We start from the raw sequence: 15,870 nt of genomic DNA, 5'->3' as shown, positions 1-15,870 counted from the left end.
TTCTTAAAGGAAGAACATTGAGATCAATATTTGACTGGAATGGATTTGAGTGTTCGATACTGAGACAGGAAGAAGTGAAACAGCCTGATTTCACTGAGAGAGTTAGAGGGGAAATTGAGCCACAGCTTCTGATGGATGGTAATGGTTAGTACAGCTAGTTGTATTTCAAGCTTTAACTGATCTGCCTACTTAGATTTCTTTTTTTTCCTGGTTATTTTTGAGGTGTTATATATCCTACATGAGGGAAGAGACTTTTTCTCAAGAGCCAGATCTATTGACAAACTCTGCATCATAAAATTACCTTATTATCCATTTTGTAGAGTTACTAGATCTAAGCTTTTAAAACATGAAACGTGAATCCACTTATTAAAAAATTAGCTAAATCTGAACAGAATTGGAGCCTTAAGAGATGTAGCCACGAGGGTAGATGGAGGTGTTGGAGACCTCTGTGGCCATTGCTGTGAGCTTTTTGTGCTCTTGTTTCCCCTTCAGATTCGGCCGTGTTGTTCTTCATGTGTGTATGAAGCTGATATAAGATATTCTGGTTATTTGCCCAGAAAATCTCTCCAGGCAGAGCTGAGACTCAGCTCCAAGGGACCACAATGATTTTGTTGAAATATGCTTAACCTGCAGTTAGAAGGAGGTCTTTGTACCAATGGCTTTGTTTGTCACAGGCTGTGTCACCTGGGAAGAATACAGGGATGCCATCCGGACTTGCAGACGTGGGATCAGGAAAGCCAAGGTGCAGGCAGAACTGAACTTGGCAAGGGATGTGAAAAACAATAAGAAAACCTTCTACAGGTACATTGGCCAGAAGAGACAGGCCAAAACGGGTGTACCTACTCTGGTAAATTTAAAAGGAGAAATGGCTTCAACAGATGAAGAGAAAGCTGAGGTGCTGAATGAGTTCTTCACCTCGGTCTTCACTGGTGGCCAGGATTCTAGTCTTGTTCATGTCCCTAAGTCTTGCACCCCCATACCTCTATGTGGGGACCAAGGAGGTAAATCCCTCCCCACTGTAAGGGTAGAGCAAGTCCAAGAGTGCCTCCTTAGACTGAATGAGTACAAGTCTATGGGGCCAGATGGCGTGCATCCCAGGGTCCTGAAGGAGCTGGCTGAGGTGGTTGCCGAGCTGCTCTCCATCATATTTGAGAAATCGTGGCTGTCAGGTGAGGTCCCGGATGATTGGAGGAAGGGTCACGTCACTCCCATTTACAAGAAGGGGAGCAGGGACGACCCGGGGAACTACAGGCCGGTGAGTCTCACCTCCGTGCCTGGGAAGATTATGGAACAGATCCTCCTGAACAACATGCTCGATCACATAAGGAATGAGCATGTGATCTAAGACAGCCAGCATGGCTTCACCAGGGGAAGGTCATGCTTAACTAATCTTGTGGCCTTCTATGATGGAGTGATGGCGTTGGTGGACAAAGGGAAGGCGACCGATGTCATTTACCTGGACCTGAGCAAGGCCTTTGACATGGTCCCCCATCACATCCTCATCTCCAAATTGGAGGGAAGTGGATTTGATGGGTGGACAACTAGATGGATAAGCAATTGGTCAAAGGGCCGCAGACCCTGGTGGTCAATGGCTCTATGTCCAGGTGGAGGCCGGTAACGAGCGGTGTCCCTCAAGGGTCTGTCTTGGGACCGGTGCTCTTTAACATCTTTATTAATGACATCGATGAGGAAACTGAGTGCACCCTCAGCAAGTTTGCTGACGACACCAAGCTGAGTGGTGCAGTCGATACGGTGGAGGGAACGGATGCTATTCAGTACAGAACCTAATGAGGTTCAATACGGCAAAGTGCAAGGTTTTGCACTTGGGCCGGAAGAACCCCAGGCACCTGTACAAGCTGGGAGGAGTTGTCCTTGAGAGCAGCTCGGCAGAGAAAGACCTGGGGGTCCTGATGGACGAAAAACTCAACATGAGCCAGCAGTGCGCTCTGGCAGCCCGGAAAGCAAATGGGATCCTGGGCTCCATCAGGAGAGGGGTGGTCAGCAGGGATAGGGAGGTGATTGTCCCTCTCTACTCTGCTCTTGTGAGGCCCCATCTGGAGTACTGTGTCCAGGTGTGGAGCCCTCAGTACAAAAAAGACGGGGAGATTTTGGAAAGGGTCCAGAGGAGGGCCACAAAGATGATCAGGGGGCTGGAGCACCTCCCCTATGAGGACAGGCTGAGGGAGTTGGGTTTGTTCAGCCTGGAGAAGAGAAGGTTGCGGGGTGACCTCATTGCAGGTTTTCAATACCTGAAGGGAACTTACTCCCAGGAGGGGAGTAAACTCTTCAAAAGGGTTGACAATAGCAGGACACAGGGAAATGGTTTTAAGTTAAAAGAGGGAAGATTTAGGTTGGATGTTAGGGGGAAGTTCTTTACTAGGAGAGTGGTTAGGTCCTGGAACAGGCTGCTCAGGGAGGTTGTGGATGCCCCATCCTTGGAGGTGTTCAAGACCAGGTTGCCCTGGTGTATGTTTGGTGGCCCTGCCAGGCAGGGGGGTTGGAACTACATGATCCTTGTGGTCCCTTCCAATCTGGGTCATTCTGTGATTCTGTGATTTGTAGCAGAATGGAATGCTTTGATTTCTTTTTTTTTAAAGTTCCTTTGCATGAGTGTATCACATACAGCGGGATTTAAAAAGTCAGAGTGGAACGCTTTGATTTCATTGACACAGACTGTTTGAAATAGAGTAAAAAGGAGACTTTACAGGAAGAAAAAGTCATTTCTGAAATGTGCCCAAATTTTAAACTTTCAGAGTTTCCTGAGGAACTTACATTCCCACACTACTCCACACAAATGCCAAAATACATTTGCAGAACTGCGACAGATACTGTGATAAATGTAGTGAAACATGAAATAATATCATAGCAGGAAGACTGTATCTGTGAATGGAATGTATACAGTTATGGTGTCTCATTTATGACAACAGGATCCTGCTGCCCTTATTCATCCCAGGATTTGTCAAAAATGGCATTGCCTTGGATGCATTCTAATGACTTGGAAAGGCACTTGTGTAATACCTTACTGTTGGAGGACAGTTTGTGGTAGTTTCAAATCATTTGCAGTCTATTTTGTTCTTTTACTCTATCTTTTTCAGGAAGTAGGAGATTGCCCTTCTGAAATATTAGCGCTGGTAACCTTAAAGTGAAAATAATACCAAGCATATATACAAGTTATACACTGTAAAAATGCAGCAAATAACCTTAATGCTGCTGGGGTGCACCTTTCTAAAGTAACCTCGAAGTGATGTTCTCAAGGGTGATTTGGGCATTGTGGTGTAACTCCTCACAAGTCTTGTTTTGTTGACACCTGAGTCACCTCACAGGTAGCATTTTCCATGACATCCATATTAGTGGCTGATAACTGTGTTTTTTCTCTTTTTCCTCAGCTCCCTTTTCTAGATACTGGTTACTACTTCTATCACAATGGAATCGCCAAGGCCAGAAGAAGACGAAGTCTTCAACATAAGCTTCATCTGGAAAAGGATTCCAGGGTAAGTGTTTTTACATTATTTGCACCTGTCACAGGCTACTGTGTTTTACTTTTTGAAGTCTACAAGCTGGCAATAACACGTGATTTTGTTGTTTTCATCTGAGCTGTTGCACCAGAATAATACTAAGCTGGAGTGGGGCCAGTGACACAAAAAGTGCATTTGCTGCCCAAGTAAAGTAGATCAGCTTGAGGAGTGATATCGTGACAGCAAATAGATTAATTTTTAATCCTTCAGTAGGCTTAAAACTCACTGTGCTGTAAGCAAAAAAAAAAAAAAAAAAGAGGAGAGAATAATAATAATAAGGAGAGAGTTTTATTGCCAGATATTATATGTCATTGGAACACTTAAGAAAATGAAAAAAGAATAGGGGGGAAAAAAAAAGGTTACATGAGATTATAATTATTGTGACACCACAGGAGTCAAGATCTGATGAATTCGCACCTTAATTTTCTCACTTCTGCAGAAGTTTCAAGTGCTTCTTGACCCACATCCAACAGGGATTCATGCAGCCAGTCCTGTGCCTGCTGATGCTCACTGCAGCCTCAGGCTGAGTACTCCTGTACTTGTTCCAGACTGGCAATTTGATATGCTATCTCTAGACTTAGTGTGTCTAAGAAAGTATTTAAAAAATCTCACGAGTCTATTTTCTTTCGGGAATGCTTTCTTTTGCAGTCTTCCAGTGTTTGTGGTCTCTAGACTTTTAGTTGATTTCTGTCACATGCAATGAAATCTCATTTTCGCTGTTATCTCCACATCTGATTAATGTTTATAAGTATCTAAAGGGAAGTGGGAGGCAAATAGGTGAGGTCAGGCTCTCGGTGGTGTGTAGGAAATAGGACAAGGAGTAATGGCCTAAAATAAAACTTAGGAGTTCCATACAAACATGCAGAAGTATTTCTTTATGATAAGGGTGCCAGAGCACTGGCACAGGCTACCCAGAGAGGTGGTGGAGTCTCCTTCTGTCAAGATACTCAAGGCCCGTCTGAACACCTACCTGTGTGACCTGTTGTAGGGAACTGCTTTAGCAGGGGGTTGTGGACTCAGTGATCTCTTGAGGTCCCTTCCAACCCCTGCAGTTCTGTGATTCTGTAACTCTTTCTGGTGCTGCATACCAAAGGCTTTGCTCTCCTTGGTTTTACTGAATAAAGCCCTGTGTTAAAATAAATTGGACTATTTCCTCTGTGAGGAAAAAGAATGATCCTAGATGTGCCCCAGCCTTGTGGGTTGTAATAGGAGATGAAAGTGGAATAGAAGCATTATTTCATTTCCATAAGTGGAAAGTGAACAGTTTCTCATCTAGCCCTGTTAGGTAGTCTGAGTTCTAATGATGCCATACAGGTTGATTGGTTTTTGTAATAGAGTTTGAGAGCACTTAAAATCATTACTTTTATTTTCTTTCTTCCTTTTGTATGCAGAACTTGGGGGCAATCATTAAAATTCCTGTCATTTTCGTACGTAAGTGGAAACATCAGTTGTGTTGACAGTTCTTAATTCCAAACTCCAAAAATAATTTCTGAATTTAACGGCACTTTTCTGGACCACTTATACTCAGTTTTGTTTAGCAACAGATGTCAGCACTGTCACAGTTAATATGTTAACGCATGAAGCCAAAAATAAAATGTTCCTGTTGCTGGGCTAGCGAGGAAACAAACTGATTGCCTCTATCACCCAGCCTCCCAAATGTCTTGGGAGCTACTATGGCAAATATGGTCGTTGCTTAGCCCTACCCAAATTCTGTGAGATAGTGGGCTGCAGTTGCTCTGTATACTTTTCACTATTAAAGAGATTACAGTTCCTCACTAATCTTAATTATTAGTTGGAAAACAGCACAGATGTTCACTCAATTAATTAATGTTCTTTAATCAAGGAAGTCCCTTGAGGAGCCATGTCAGTTTTTCTAGAGTCTGGAGAGATAGATGGCAGAGCGCTATGCAAACAGGTTACTGCATCATCTTCATGCTCTACCTGTCTTTTAAAATGCTTCAAAAAGCTTTTATGCATAACATTTACTGTATGTTTTTACCAGAAGAATTTAAAGATATACTAAACATACAGAGCTGTCCCATGGTAAAAGTCACTGCTGTCCAAAGGGCAGGAGGGGAATGTCATTAAGATAACTTCCTAGAAGAGATCCAGTATTTATTGGTAGGAACAGCCTCAAATATGATTAATTTGACATTATTGTATAGAACAGTATGGTTGAGGCTTGAAGCAGTGCTGGCAGCAGGTGAAGGCATGTATAAAAGCATCACATGTTGTGCTATTGAGCTGTTTAAGGGAAAAGTGGAGGTTCATGAAAGCACTTCGCCTTTGGTTTCCTCTCGGAAACCCTTACATTCAGGATGGCAAATGCCAGAGTGAGCTGAACTGTTTCAAATGGAGGCTGTTTTGTTCTTGATATTAGAGTCTCGGACATACAGAGAATCTTCTAGGACAGGTTTGTTCATAAATCTGTCTTTTGTAATCAATTGCAAATTTCCATAATTTGTTATTTTTAACTTATGTACCTTTGAGGCCAAATAGATTTTGGGAAATAAACGAAAAAGGCCTCTTTAATATATTTTTTCCATGTTAAAACTGAGCTTTTAATGACACAAGGCATAGCAGAAAGATATCAAGTATTCACCACGAGAAACTGCATTTTCATCTGCCTTTATTTATTAATGGTTTCAGCTGTAATTTGTCAGACCAAAAGATTAGCCATTAAGCTTGGTTTGCTTTGGGAAACTTCATTTAAGGATCTGCTGTTCTTTGCCCTGAAGGCTTCAAGCAGTGGGATCATGGGCAGTTGGAAAGCAGAAATAGCAGGGTGACAGCAGGGGATAAGGGCCAGGAGTGACATAAAGCCCAGGAGGAGCCAGAGTAGAATGGGACCAGATATCGGCATGAAGGTGAGGACGGAATGATTGGGACAGGCTGGAGCAAGAGCCCTTTCCTGCTCCACCACAGCTAAAAAAAAGCCATGGGGTTTCCTTCATTTTAATTTTCAAAACAATTTGGATTCTTGTCTCCTTAAAATGGATTATTATTACATGTTTTGAAAAGTGACCGTACAAGTAAAAGGAAAGAAAAAATACACCTTCCTTAGTTAACTTTTAGAGCTATACTTTTGTACTTTTGCTGTTGTTGGGTGTCTTCTGTTAGTAAATAATCTTCCACTGAAGGAGCAAGAGTTGAAACACAGTTTGTTCTAAGATTATTTTGCTTTCTTTCAAGTTTTAGATAAAACCATTTTCCTCCCTCACAGTCTCTGCTGTCGGACAGCTGCCAAAATTAATTCCAGTCCAGAAAGAGGCTTTAATGTACAGAGCAGAGCCATTTACTGATATCTATATGCAAGTGTATCTGTTTTGGTGTTAGGGGAATAAATATATATGTGTGGAGGGAGAAGGAGGTGAAAAGAGAATCTTCCACTGAGATTGAGTGAGTTTGGCTCTTAGCTGATGAGTTCTTTGGTTATAAACATCTCAGTGATGGCAATTGCGAAGTTTTCTGAAAGGGATTAGAATGGGAAACTCTGATGCACATGGTGGCACAGCAGTCTGGGGAGAGTAGGTGCATAGTTTCGTGATGTCATCCCTAGATGCCCAGGGTTACCAGTTCTGTCATGAGACAAGAGAAGAAAAGGAGGCTATAAATGCAAAAGTTTTTAACAAAATGAATCACCATCATCCTTATTCTTCCTCGCATCAGGTACCCCTTGTGCCCCCTTAATGTGACCAGTTTTTGATTTGACCCTTGCCTCATGTGCGATGACAGTAACTTTGGGTGCTGTCCTGGGCTTTACCTTCACTAACCTCATCAACCTTTGTCAGTTCTCTCATCATCTTGCTATCTTTTTACTTATTTTCCCTTCCTCTTCCCTCAGGTTTTCAATATGCAGGGACACATGGTCTGAGCCCCTAGCTCCCTCACTGCTCCACTGCTTGCTGTTTGAGGGCAGAAGTGCCTTCACACAGTCACCTTCAGCTTTGGGAAAGAGGGTTGGCAGCTTGGGGAGAGCCACTGCTGCTTAGCAGGCAGCAGCCCTCAGCAGTGGCTGTGTAGCATAAGTCAATTTTCTCTACCCTGTCTGGCAGCATTAATGAGAGGCTTGAGATTAGTGAAAGAAGAAGCTTTTTATCCTACTCCCTTTGCCAGCAGATCTACTCCTTTGTAGAAGTAAAACTATTCCCACTATTTTTACATGATACATTGTACATGATATGCCTAGTCTGGTATGCTGGTAGGGTTACACTTGAGAAAAGTTTGGAGTAGCTGTCAATTTTATGAGGCTGTTGGGCAGTATTACACAAACACTGGTATTATCCTTTTGGAAGGAAATGGAACATTAAGTAGTAAAAGCTCTGTTTAAGTACCTGTAATAAATATTGAACAGCCAAGGAAAACTCATTAGAGGAAATGTCTTCTTTCCAGTGCTGAAACAAAACCAGCCACCTACAAACCTGCACACAATTTGTTAAAACTGCACTACTAGTTTGATCAGCGAACAAGAACTGGAGACATTTCTGTCATAAATCATTTGTATAAAAAAGTATATTGTGCAGAAAACAGACAGTATCTTCCAGGAACGGGTCACTGTCTTATTTGTGGAGTAAGTTGTCTTGTACTTTATCCACTGTTAGTGAGGAAGGGTTTCCACAAATCCCTTTGATTGCTTTTTGAGAACTGCCTCTGAGGGGCTCCTATCTCTAGCTGTCCCTGGCCTTTGTAAGCTCTGCATGTTCCCAAAGAGTGGTTGGTGAGAATGGACATTAGAAGGCCCTGCCCAGCTCAGTTTGGCATAGCTGACCAACAGTGCCTCCAGCTTTAAAGCATGTAGCTGCCTCTTTAATTGAGGCATCACAACTATTGCATAGGAGTCACCTTCTATAATAAGAATAAAAATAACTCTGGTATCAAGAGGCCTCGAGTCACTCAGGTACTGAATCTGTCACTTAGGTTGAAGGAAGTATGCTGAGCATGTGCTGAGGTGTTTCTTAGTTTCCAGGCTTGATTTCTTGATGTGATGTGCCGTGTTGCTGGCTTGTTTACTTAGCCTGCACGCTGTATTGTAAAGTAAAATATCACAGCACTATGGAGCGAAGAAAATCAAGTATTTTGAGGAATTTGCTAGTGGAGAGGATACTGTTATATCCGGCAGAATGTAAAAGCTATGCTGAATTGATCTATTACTCTGTGACTAGAAATACATCTTAGGGGGAAGCAAAAAGCAATCCAGCAATATCAGCATTTAAGAATGCTGGAAGTCTTGTACAGCTATGTTGTCTATAAAAGGACCATTAGCTCCACATAATAAAATAACAGGCTATCAAAATGACATTGAAGTCAAATGCATGTGGTTTTTATGGAAATACTATGTAACTAAAATTACAGGGTAAGCTAGAACATTAGAAAGCATCTAAATGGATGTGCTGCAAGGTAATTGACTGTGAAGACAATGCACTGTGCAGATTCACATGGGGTTTTCTGAAGATAAAAGCAGCAATGCAGTGCCATCCTGGGCTGTGGTTGCCCTAATGAGCTTGGGCCCATGCATTGCTTCCTGTCACATCATTTTCATGGTTCAAGGTGATGACTGGGATAAGGTGGGGTAGGATGGACTTAAAACCCCAGAAATATTTGTAGCTATGTGAAAGGACAGTAATTTTGTGAATTACTGTTGAGACAGCTGACCTGATTCAGCCTCTGCTCTGCTGCCTGTAAATTGCTGAGTTGGCATGAGTTACATCTCTGCTTTATTGTTGAGTTCTGTTCTCTTGACAGCAGCCTCCTGCTCCAGTCTCCCTCTGCTTTTTCTGTCCACCTCTTGTTTCCTGTCTTGCAAACAAAGTCTGTGTTGCAGAGCAGGCATTGCCTCCATTATTTTCCTGTGCAACTTGCAGCATTGTCTCTTTGATGTGCTCTGTTTAATACTACCATGCAAGCAGTGGCATTGGTGAGAATATATGCCCTGTGCTGGTGGGATGAAGGCAGAAACTGTAGGGGTGCAAAAGCATGCTCTCTCCCTTCCTGAGTCACCAGTGTTTGAGTTATGGCAGGAACCAGCCTGCCACATCCAAACCCATCTTCAGAGTTAGCTTTACCTTAAGTTAGCATTTACCTAATGCTGCTTGTGTTGTTCAGATATACATTCTTATTTTAAAGATGAATTCTTCAGTGCTAAAAAGAACTTCCCCAGAAACAGTGCAAGACATTTCAGTATCTATTTTCTTTGGGCAAATCGCTGAGTCGAAAAGAAAATCAGGTGTTCTGGTGCATGGAAAGTTGTATTTGAGTCGAACTCTTTTAAAAGATTGGAAATACACTTGTTGGCATATACATTGGGAAGTCTATAGTGTTAATTAATATTATTGTACCACTGATTGTGTGGGATGCCCCATGTATTTTAGACTACGCCATGGTAGAGTTAGAATGGAACAAAATGGATTTCTAACAGTTCATTTTGGTTCTTTCTTGACTTCAGAAAATGATCTGCTAAAGCACCTGATGTTGTTTTTTTTGAGTTTTTTTTTTGTTTTTTTTTTTTTTTGTACTTTTGATGTGAAGAGCCATTTAATTTACAAGACGCTGGCAATAATTACTAGGCAGTACTGCTAAGGTTGTGCTGTTAAATCAAAAGCAACATGAGGTTGCAACATTTTTTGCCTCGGTGTGGTTTTCTAGGGCATATGAGTATGCCAGGAATTACATCACAAGGCTGTGACATTTAGAAAACAGCACCAACAAAAGCAGACAAACAAAAATCACAAACCACCGCTTCTCTACTATAAGACTTGAACTAGAAGATATAATGGTGTAAGTTATTTCATGAAGTATTAGGTAGTGCATCCACTCATGCCACTTAGTATGCTTTACTGTTGTTCAAAATTTGATGATTATTTCCTTTGTGAACAGCATTTTAGCCTATTTTTTTTTTGCAATCTGTTCCAAAACACTATTGCTACAAGCGTACTGTGTTTCCAGATCTTCAATGTGTGTGTGTGTGTGCAGTGTCCCAAGCGTAATATTAATTTATTTTGCCACAAACTCAATAGCCCAGGAGCCACCAAGGATTTATAATACATCTGTGAAATCGTTGCCTGTATGCACGATGCATTCTGTGAATACAAAAAGGAGTTTATAAAGGTCAGGGAAAGCTGATTGTGGTATTTGCAGATAGGATGGAGATGAAATAAAGGTTTGAATTGAAAATGATTCTGAAGAATTTTCTGCAGTAATGATTTGACGCTACATTAGAACATGGCCTTCTCAGTAAAGTGATGCCTCTAACATCTGAGAATAGCCAATAGTAATTAAAATGCAAATACACATGTTGCGGGGGTGATGGAGTTGAATAATGCTTCCTGGCCTTCTAAACTTCCATCCTGCAAGGCAGAACAAGACTGGGTAGAATAAAACATCATGGAAAGACTAATAAGTACTGTACCATCACCAGATGCAATTTGTTCCCTTAGTTGCATAATGTCAGCTCTATGCTGTCACGAATGGACTCTGCTCAATCTACAACTTTACTTATGCTATATGAAACAATATCTGAATGGACATGTTTTTATTAAGGTACTGCTTCATGTTCTGCATTGGTACGCATCTGCTGTCTGAGTGCTGAGAGAAATACACTTATTTTGCATACAGGCTTAATATCTTGTAAATAGTCTGTCTCCATTCATTTAATCTTCATTGATTCCATCCATTATTCTTTCATACTGAGGAATATGCAGTAATGGGTCCACAAGACTTGCAAGCTTGAAGTCCTCACAGAAGATCCTGAATTGCCAGATGTAATTGTTTCTTTTATACTCCTGGTCTTTCAGCAATATCACTAATCTGATTACTGCTTGGCTCTGGCTTATGTAACACTGCAGTACTCCTCTGAACATTAATAGCTGGTCTTCTTTTTCCTCGTCCACCCTGCACATGCTCTCTTTTTTCTTTGGATGAAGTCCAGATGCATTGGTTTCATCCTTATAAAAGAGACAGAAGTGAGAGAAGCCACTGTGGCTATAAGATGCCTTGTTTTGTCTTGAAGGCTGAGGCAGAATGATTTATTGCACTTGTTCCTGTCTAACTTGGCTTTGTCATCTAGCAAATATGACAAGCTTTCTCCTCGATCCCATCTTGTTTGTTATTCCACTGATTTCCTTAGTGCTCAGCCAGCTTTCTCCTGTGCTGCTGCTGGATCCCTGAGCTGCTGTTGTCCTCCCTTTGGTTCTACCCAAGTTGCTGTTACTGTGCCTGGGGGCATTTTCTCCCTGGGGAAATGAGGAGCTCTCAGCTCCAACTGGCAGCTGCTATCTCAGCCCCTCTGTGTGGTGAAGCTATGTTTTACTCGGTGTATGCTGTGCATCTTAAAAATTTGAGATACCTTTTGTAAGCACCATCATTGAGTCTGTTTTCTTCAACTCAAAACAGGCTGAACTCTTCTTGTAATAGCCTGGCCCTCATGTTATCTGGATTTGATACTGTAGGGACAACAAGCAAGCTTTAACAGCTTGGACTACTTTTCTGATTCTTCTGGGGCGGTGGATACTGTCATAGTTGAATGCTGCTTTCTTTATTTTCTTTCACAGACAGTGATGCTATCCTGGGCAAATCTTCACTGGAATCCATTTTATTTCTTTTCCAACATGAGCTTTGCTTGGAATAATTCCCTTGACTGCTATAGGAGAGTTTCTGTTTGGACTATGTATTTTCTGAAAAGAGATAAAAGAAGGTCCATGTTCCCTCTTCCTTTTTTTCTTTACTTCCAGACCTAGCCATATTCATACATTGTAAATCTCAAGAGTCTTTTCATAAATTATGTGAGGCGTGTGAAAAGCTTGTGATTTGTTTTCTGTAGGGCAATCAGCAGACCAAACTTACAATTATTTTCTTGACGGAAAAAATATATATATTTTGAAGCCTTTCAGTGTTTTTTTTCTGATAGCTCAAGAAAAAAAGAGGACCCAAACTTTCATCCTTGAAATAATGATTTGAGGCACTTTATTGAACCAAATGGTTTCATGTATTAGAAAACAAAAATGAAACAAAAAGTTTAGGTTTTGTTCCAACATTTCCGATTGAAACATTTGTATGACTTTGTTTCGCAATCACTTTTGGTGAGTTTCTTCAGCTTCATTATTTCCTTCAGAGTAAAACATCCACTTTCCAGACACCCATAGGACTGATTCTGATTTCTGTAGTGATGGGGAAAGTAACATTTTGTGTGAAGACAAGCAAGACAGTAAGGGAGAGTCTCTGAAACAAGTGTATGATTATTGCTCTGGACTGTAGTCAGCTTCTGCTTATAGAACTGGGCAACTCATCTAAAGAGGAAACATTTTCTGCACGGAGCAGCTTGCCATAGGAAAGAAAGGTGTGTGTGTTTTGTTTAATTGCAGAGGTGGCATGTGCAGGTCTCTGTGCAGTTTGGAGTTTAGTTATGAGATGGTTCTGCTTTTGCATGTCAATGTAAATTCAGAAGAAAATTTGAATATGTGAAAGAAATGCAAATCCTAGATTGAGATTGGAAAGTATGAAGAATGTTGATTTAAAGAGTGTGAACCTAAATGAAGTCTGCTCATGTCACGCCATTGACTTGGCCTGAGTATTTCTGCACAGGGAAAGAACATCTCTCAGTAAGGACAGCTGGGAACGTTACTTGCCAGCTATATTCTCCCATTGTGCTATTTGCATTAGCATGGTGCTTAAGGAGTGTGTCCAAGGTGAATTACCTACCTGACTTGAAACAATGAATATTTCAGACTGAACCAGAAAGTCCAATAAATCCTTCCTAATGCTCTCTATCTGCCTAAAAATGAATAACAACGAGAAGTGGGCTGACCTGGTGATTTTAACACTTGCAATTCTCCCACTGCAGTGATCTGTTGGTCCATCTGAAATAGCTTATGATATGTGATGAATTAATCTATAACTACGTATTTCAAAACATGTTTCAAATATGGATTATGCCTTTTTAAAAATTTCCCACTATTTATTGCCAGCATTTTTAAAGGATACGTAAAATTATATAATAAAGAAGAGCAAAAATAGGAGTAGTTTGCTCCTATTCCAGATGCCCAATCTGATGAAGGAAAGGGGGAAACAAACAACAAGAAGTTGGATTATGGCCATTTCTGGTATTCAGTGGTTTTAACGGTACCTGGGCAATAAGGAAACTGAGATGAGAACAGAGGGGAGAAAATAAAAACAAGAGATTAGTGCAGATCCTCTGAAGCCCAAAAGACTTAGACAAACGACAGTAACCTTAAACTGTAATTACTGTTGTCATTTAGTGTTTCCACATGCATGATCTGGAGGCTCAAGGGAAATTACTGTGCTAGAGGCTATCTAAGCGTAAAATAATAACAAAATTGCATGGAGGCATTTGTCCCTGGGTATAATGTGGCTCTAGTGGTCTTTCCTCTGCTCCTGCCCTTGCTTCCCTGTGGCTTATTGCAGCTTTTCCCAGGGCTGTGCCTCTTCGTTTTGAGTAGCAGCAGCAGATGGAGAAAGAACATTTACTTCTCTAGCATTAATAGTGTTGAGTAAGAGGTCTTTGTGCTCAGGAGATTCTAACCTGAACAACATTTTCCTTACTTCTTTCTTTGTTGTACAATAAGTAACTCTTTTGCATTTTTTTAATTATAGATGATGCACAATTTGTTTGGCTGAACACGATGCAGTTTATCCGTATACAATATACAATATACAGGTGCAGCATTTCTCAGAATGTAAAAGCCAGCCTCCCCCCCAAGACCTGGTATTCTCTGGTGGTTCTGCAGACCTTCTTTAGTCTCTCCAAATGTGTGTTGGAGTGGTTTTTCAGCGAGATGTATCAGCGAATTCTCAGCAATTAGGGTTGTGTAGGTGTAGCACAGGTATTATAATACTTGCTTGTAGAATTCTGAGCTCTCTTTAATCTCTGCAAGGAGAAATCTGGCCCTAGCTGCTAGGAGCATCAGTGTAATGCCAGGACAAGGCATCTTCACAGCACTGATCCCAAAGTACAGCACTGCCTCCAGGCCGATATTCTGTCTCCATTGAGTGTATTGCTCTTAGATGGAGCTGTGCAATGAAATGATAAATAGTTTTCATCTCCTTTAGGAGGTAATTTGAAACCTCTTTTACTATGTTTTGTCCATTTAAAACAGCAGCCATTTATCTGCTCTGACCAGTGATTTTGATGGAAGACATGATGAACAATTTCCTGCAGATTTCTGCTACTTTCTGAGTTGGAGTGAGGAAGCATAGAAGAAAAGAAATAGGAGAGGGGTTTATCTTTGTTTTACTTTTTCTTCTTTGCCATATTTTCCATAAAACCTTTGGGGAATAATTACTTTAGTGGATGGGACTGTAGCTTTCCAGGACTCTGAGTACATAGTAGATGTCGAGAACAAACAAAGTAGCCATCTGCTTCCCTCATGTCTGACCAAATCACAACTTCCAACCCAAGCCATTCTGTAATTTCATGACTCCATTATATGCTTGTGTAAGGCGTGAAGAGCTTCTGCCTCCTTCCTGTGCTGTGAGTTATGATGAGAAGAGAAATTGCTCTGGAGTTTTCAACACCTATAGGCACCTGTGGAGGAAGAGGGCATCTGGCTTAAACATGAGGGAGGAGAAGCACAAGAGCAACACATGCCTCAAGAAAGGATCACACTGGAGTTTTTGCAGCGCTTATGTGTGTAAATGTGCACAGGCACTTATGCTGAGCCCAGAGGGACGTGCTGGAGAGGAGCCACTTGCAAAGCCACCTCCTAAGTACTGGTGGTTCATGTATACAGCAGCAGTGCACCTACACAAGGAAGCATCCAGGCCATGTCCATGTGCTATTGCCGCTTGCAGTGCTGTGTGTACCAATTCACATGCTGCCCTCAGCACTTTGCTCTCTCATCCCACCTCAATACTTCAGCAACATTTCCCTACCATGGGGATCTGTTCTGATCTATTTACTTCTTTGGAAATAGACATGCTCCCATGAAGCAGAGAATCATAATTTGTCTTCATGAGTTCAACCCAGCATGACTGAACCTGAATTTAACTGGAGAGAGGCTTTAACAGTTTTCCTTCTCAGAAGAATGGCATTAAATGTAAGAGGTAGATATTACACCAATTTGCAGCATTGAAAAGCTGAAATTCACTGAAATGGATGGGGTAAGTCTGTATTTACCCTTGGGCAAGAAGAGACGGAGCCCGTGTCTTCACACTTCTGGAGGAGAACTGAATGGCAGCCAAGAAGTTAATAAATACGTACTGTTCTTCCACTATAGCAGTTTCACCCAATGTTTTTAGATAGCCCTGCATTCTCTGTCCCTCCTGCTTGTTCCTCTGACACTATTCCCTCTTCTTGAAGGAGCAGGTGTTGTTGGGGAAAGAATCTGGCTGCATTTTAAATATA

General features: G+C 41.4%; 1 protein-coding gene across 1 annotated transcript in view; it reads left to right on the top strand.

Moving 5' to 3' along the window:
- The window catches only part of PCSK2 (proprotein convertase subtilisin/kexin type 2), a 91,309-nt gene that overhangs the window by 15,708 nt on the left and 59,731 nt on the right, over positions 1 to 15,870 (top strand). The window contains exon 2 of the mRNA XM_015856543.3: positions 3,387 to 3,491. Coding sequence (XP_015712029.1) covers positions 3,387 to 3,491 — 105 coding nt within the window. The remainder of the gene's footprint in view (positions 1 to 3,386; positions 3,492 to 15,870) is intronic.

Source organism: Coturnix japonica, chromosome 3 (genome assembly GCF_054131305.1).
Source record: "Coturnix japonica strain WE chromosome 3, WE-NBRP24, whole genome shotgun sequence".
Lineage (NCBI taxonomy): Eukaryota > Metazoa > Chordata > Aves > Galliformes > Phasianidae > Coturnix > Coturnix japonica.
Note: the sequence above shows the minus strand (reverse complement) of the source record. Positions and strands in the feature narration are given on the sequence as shown.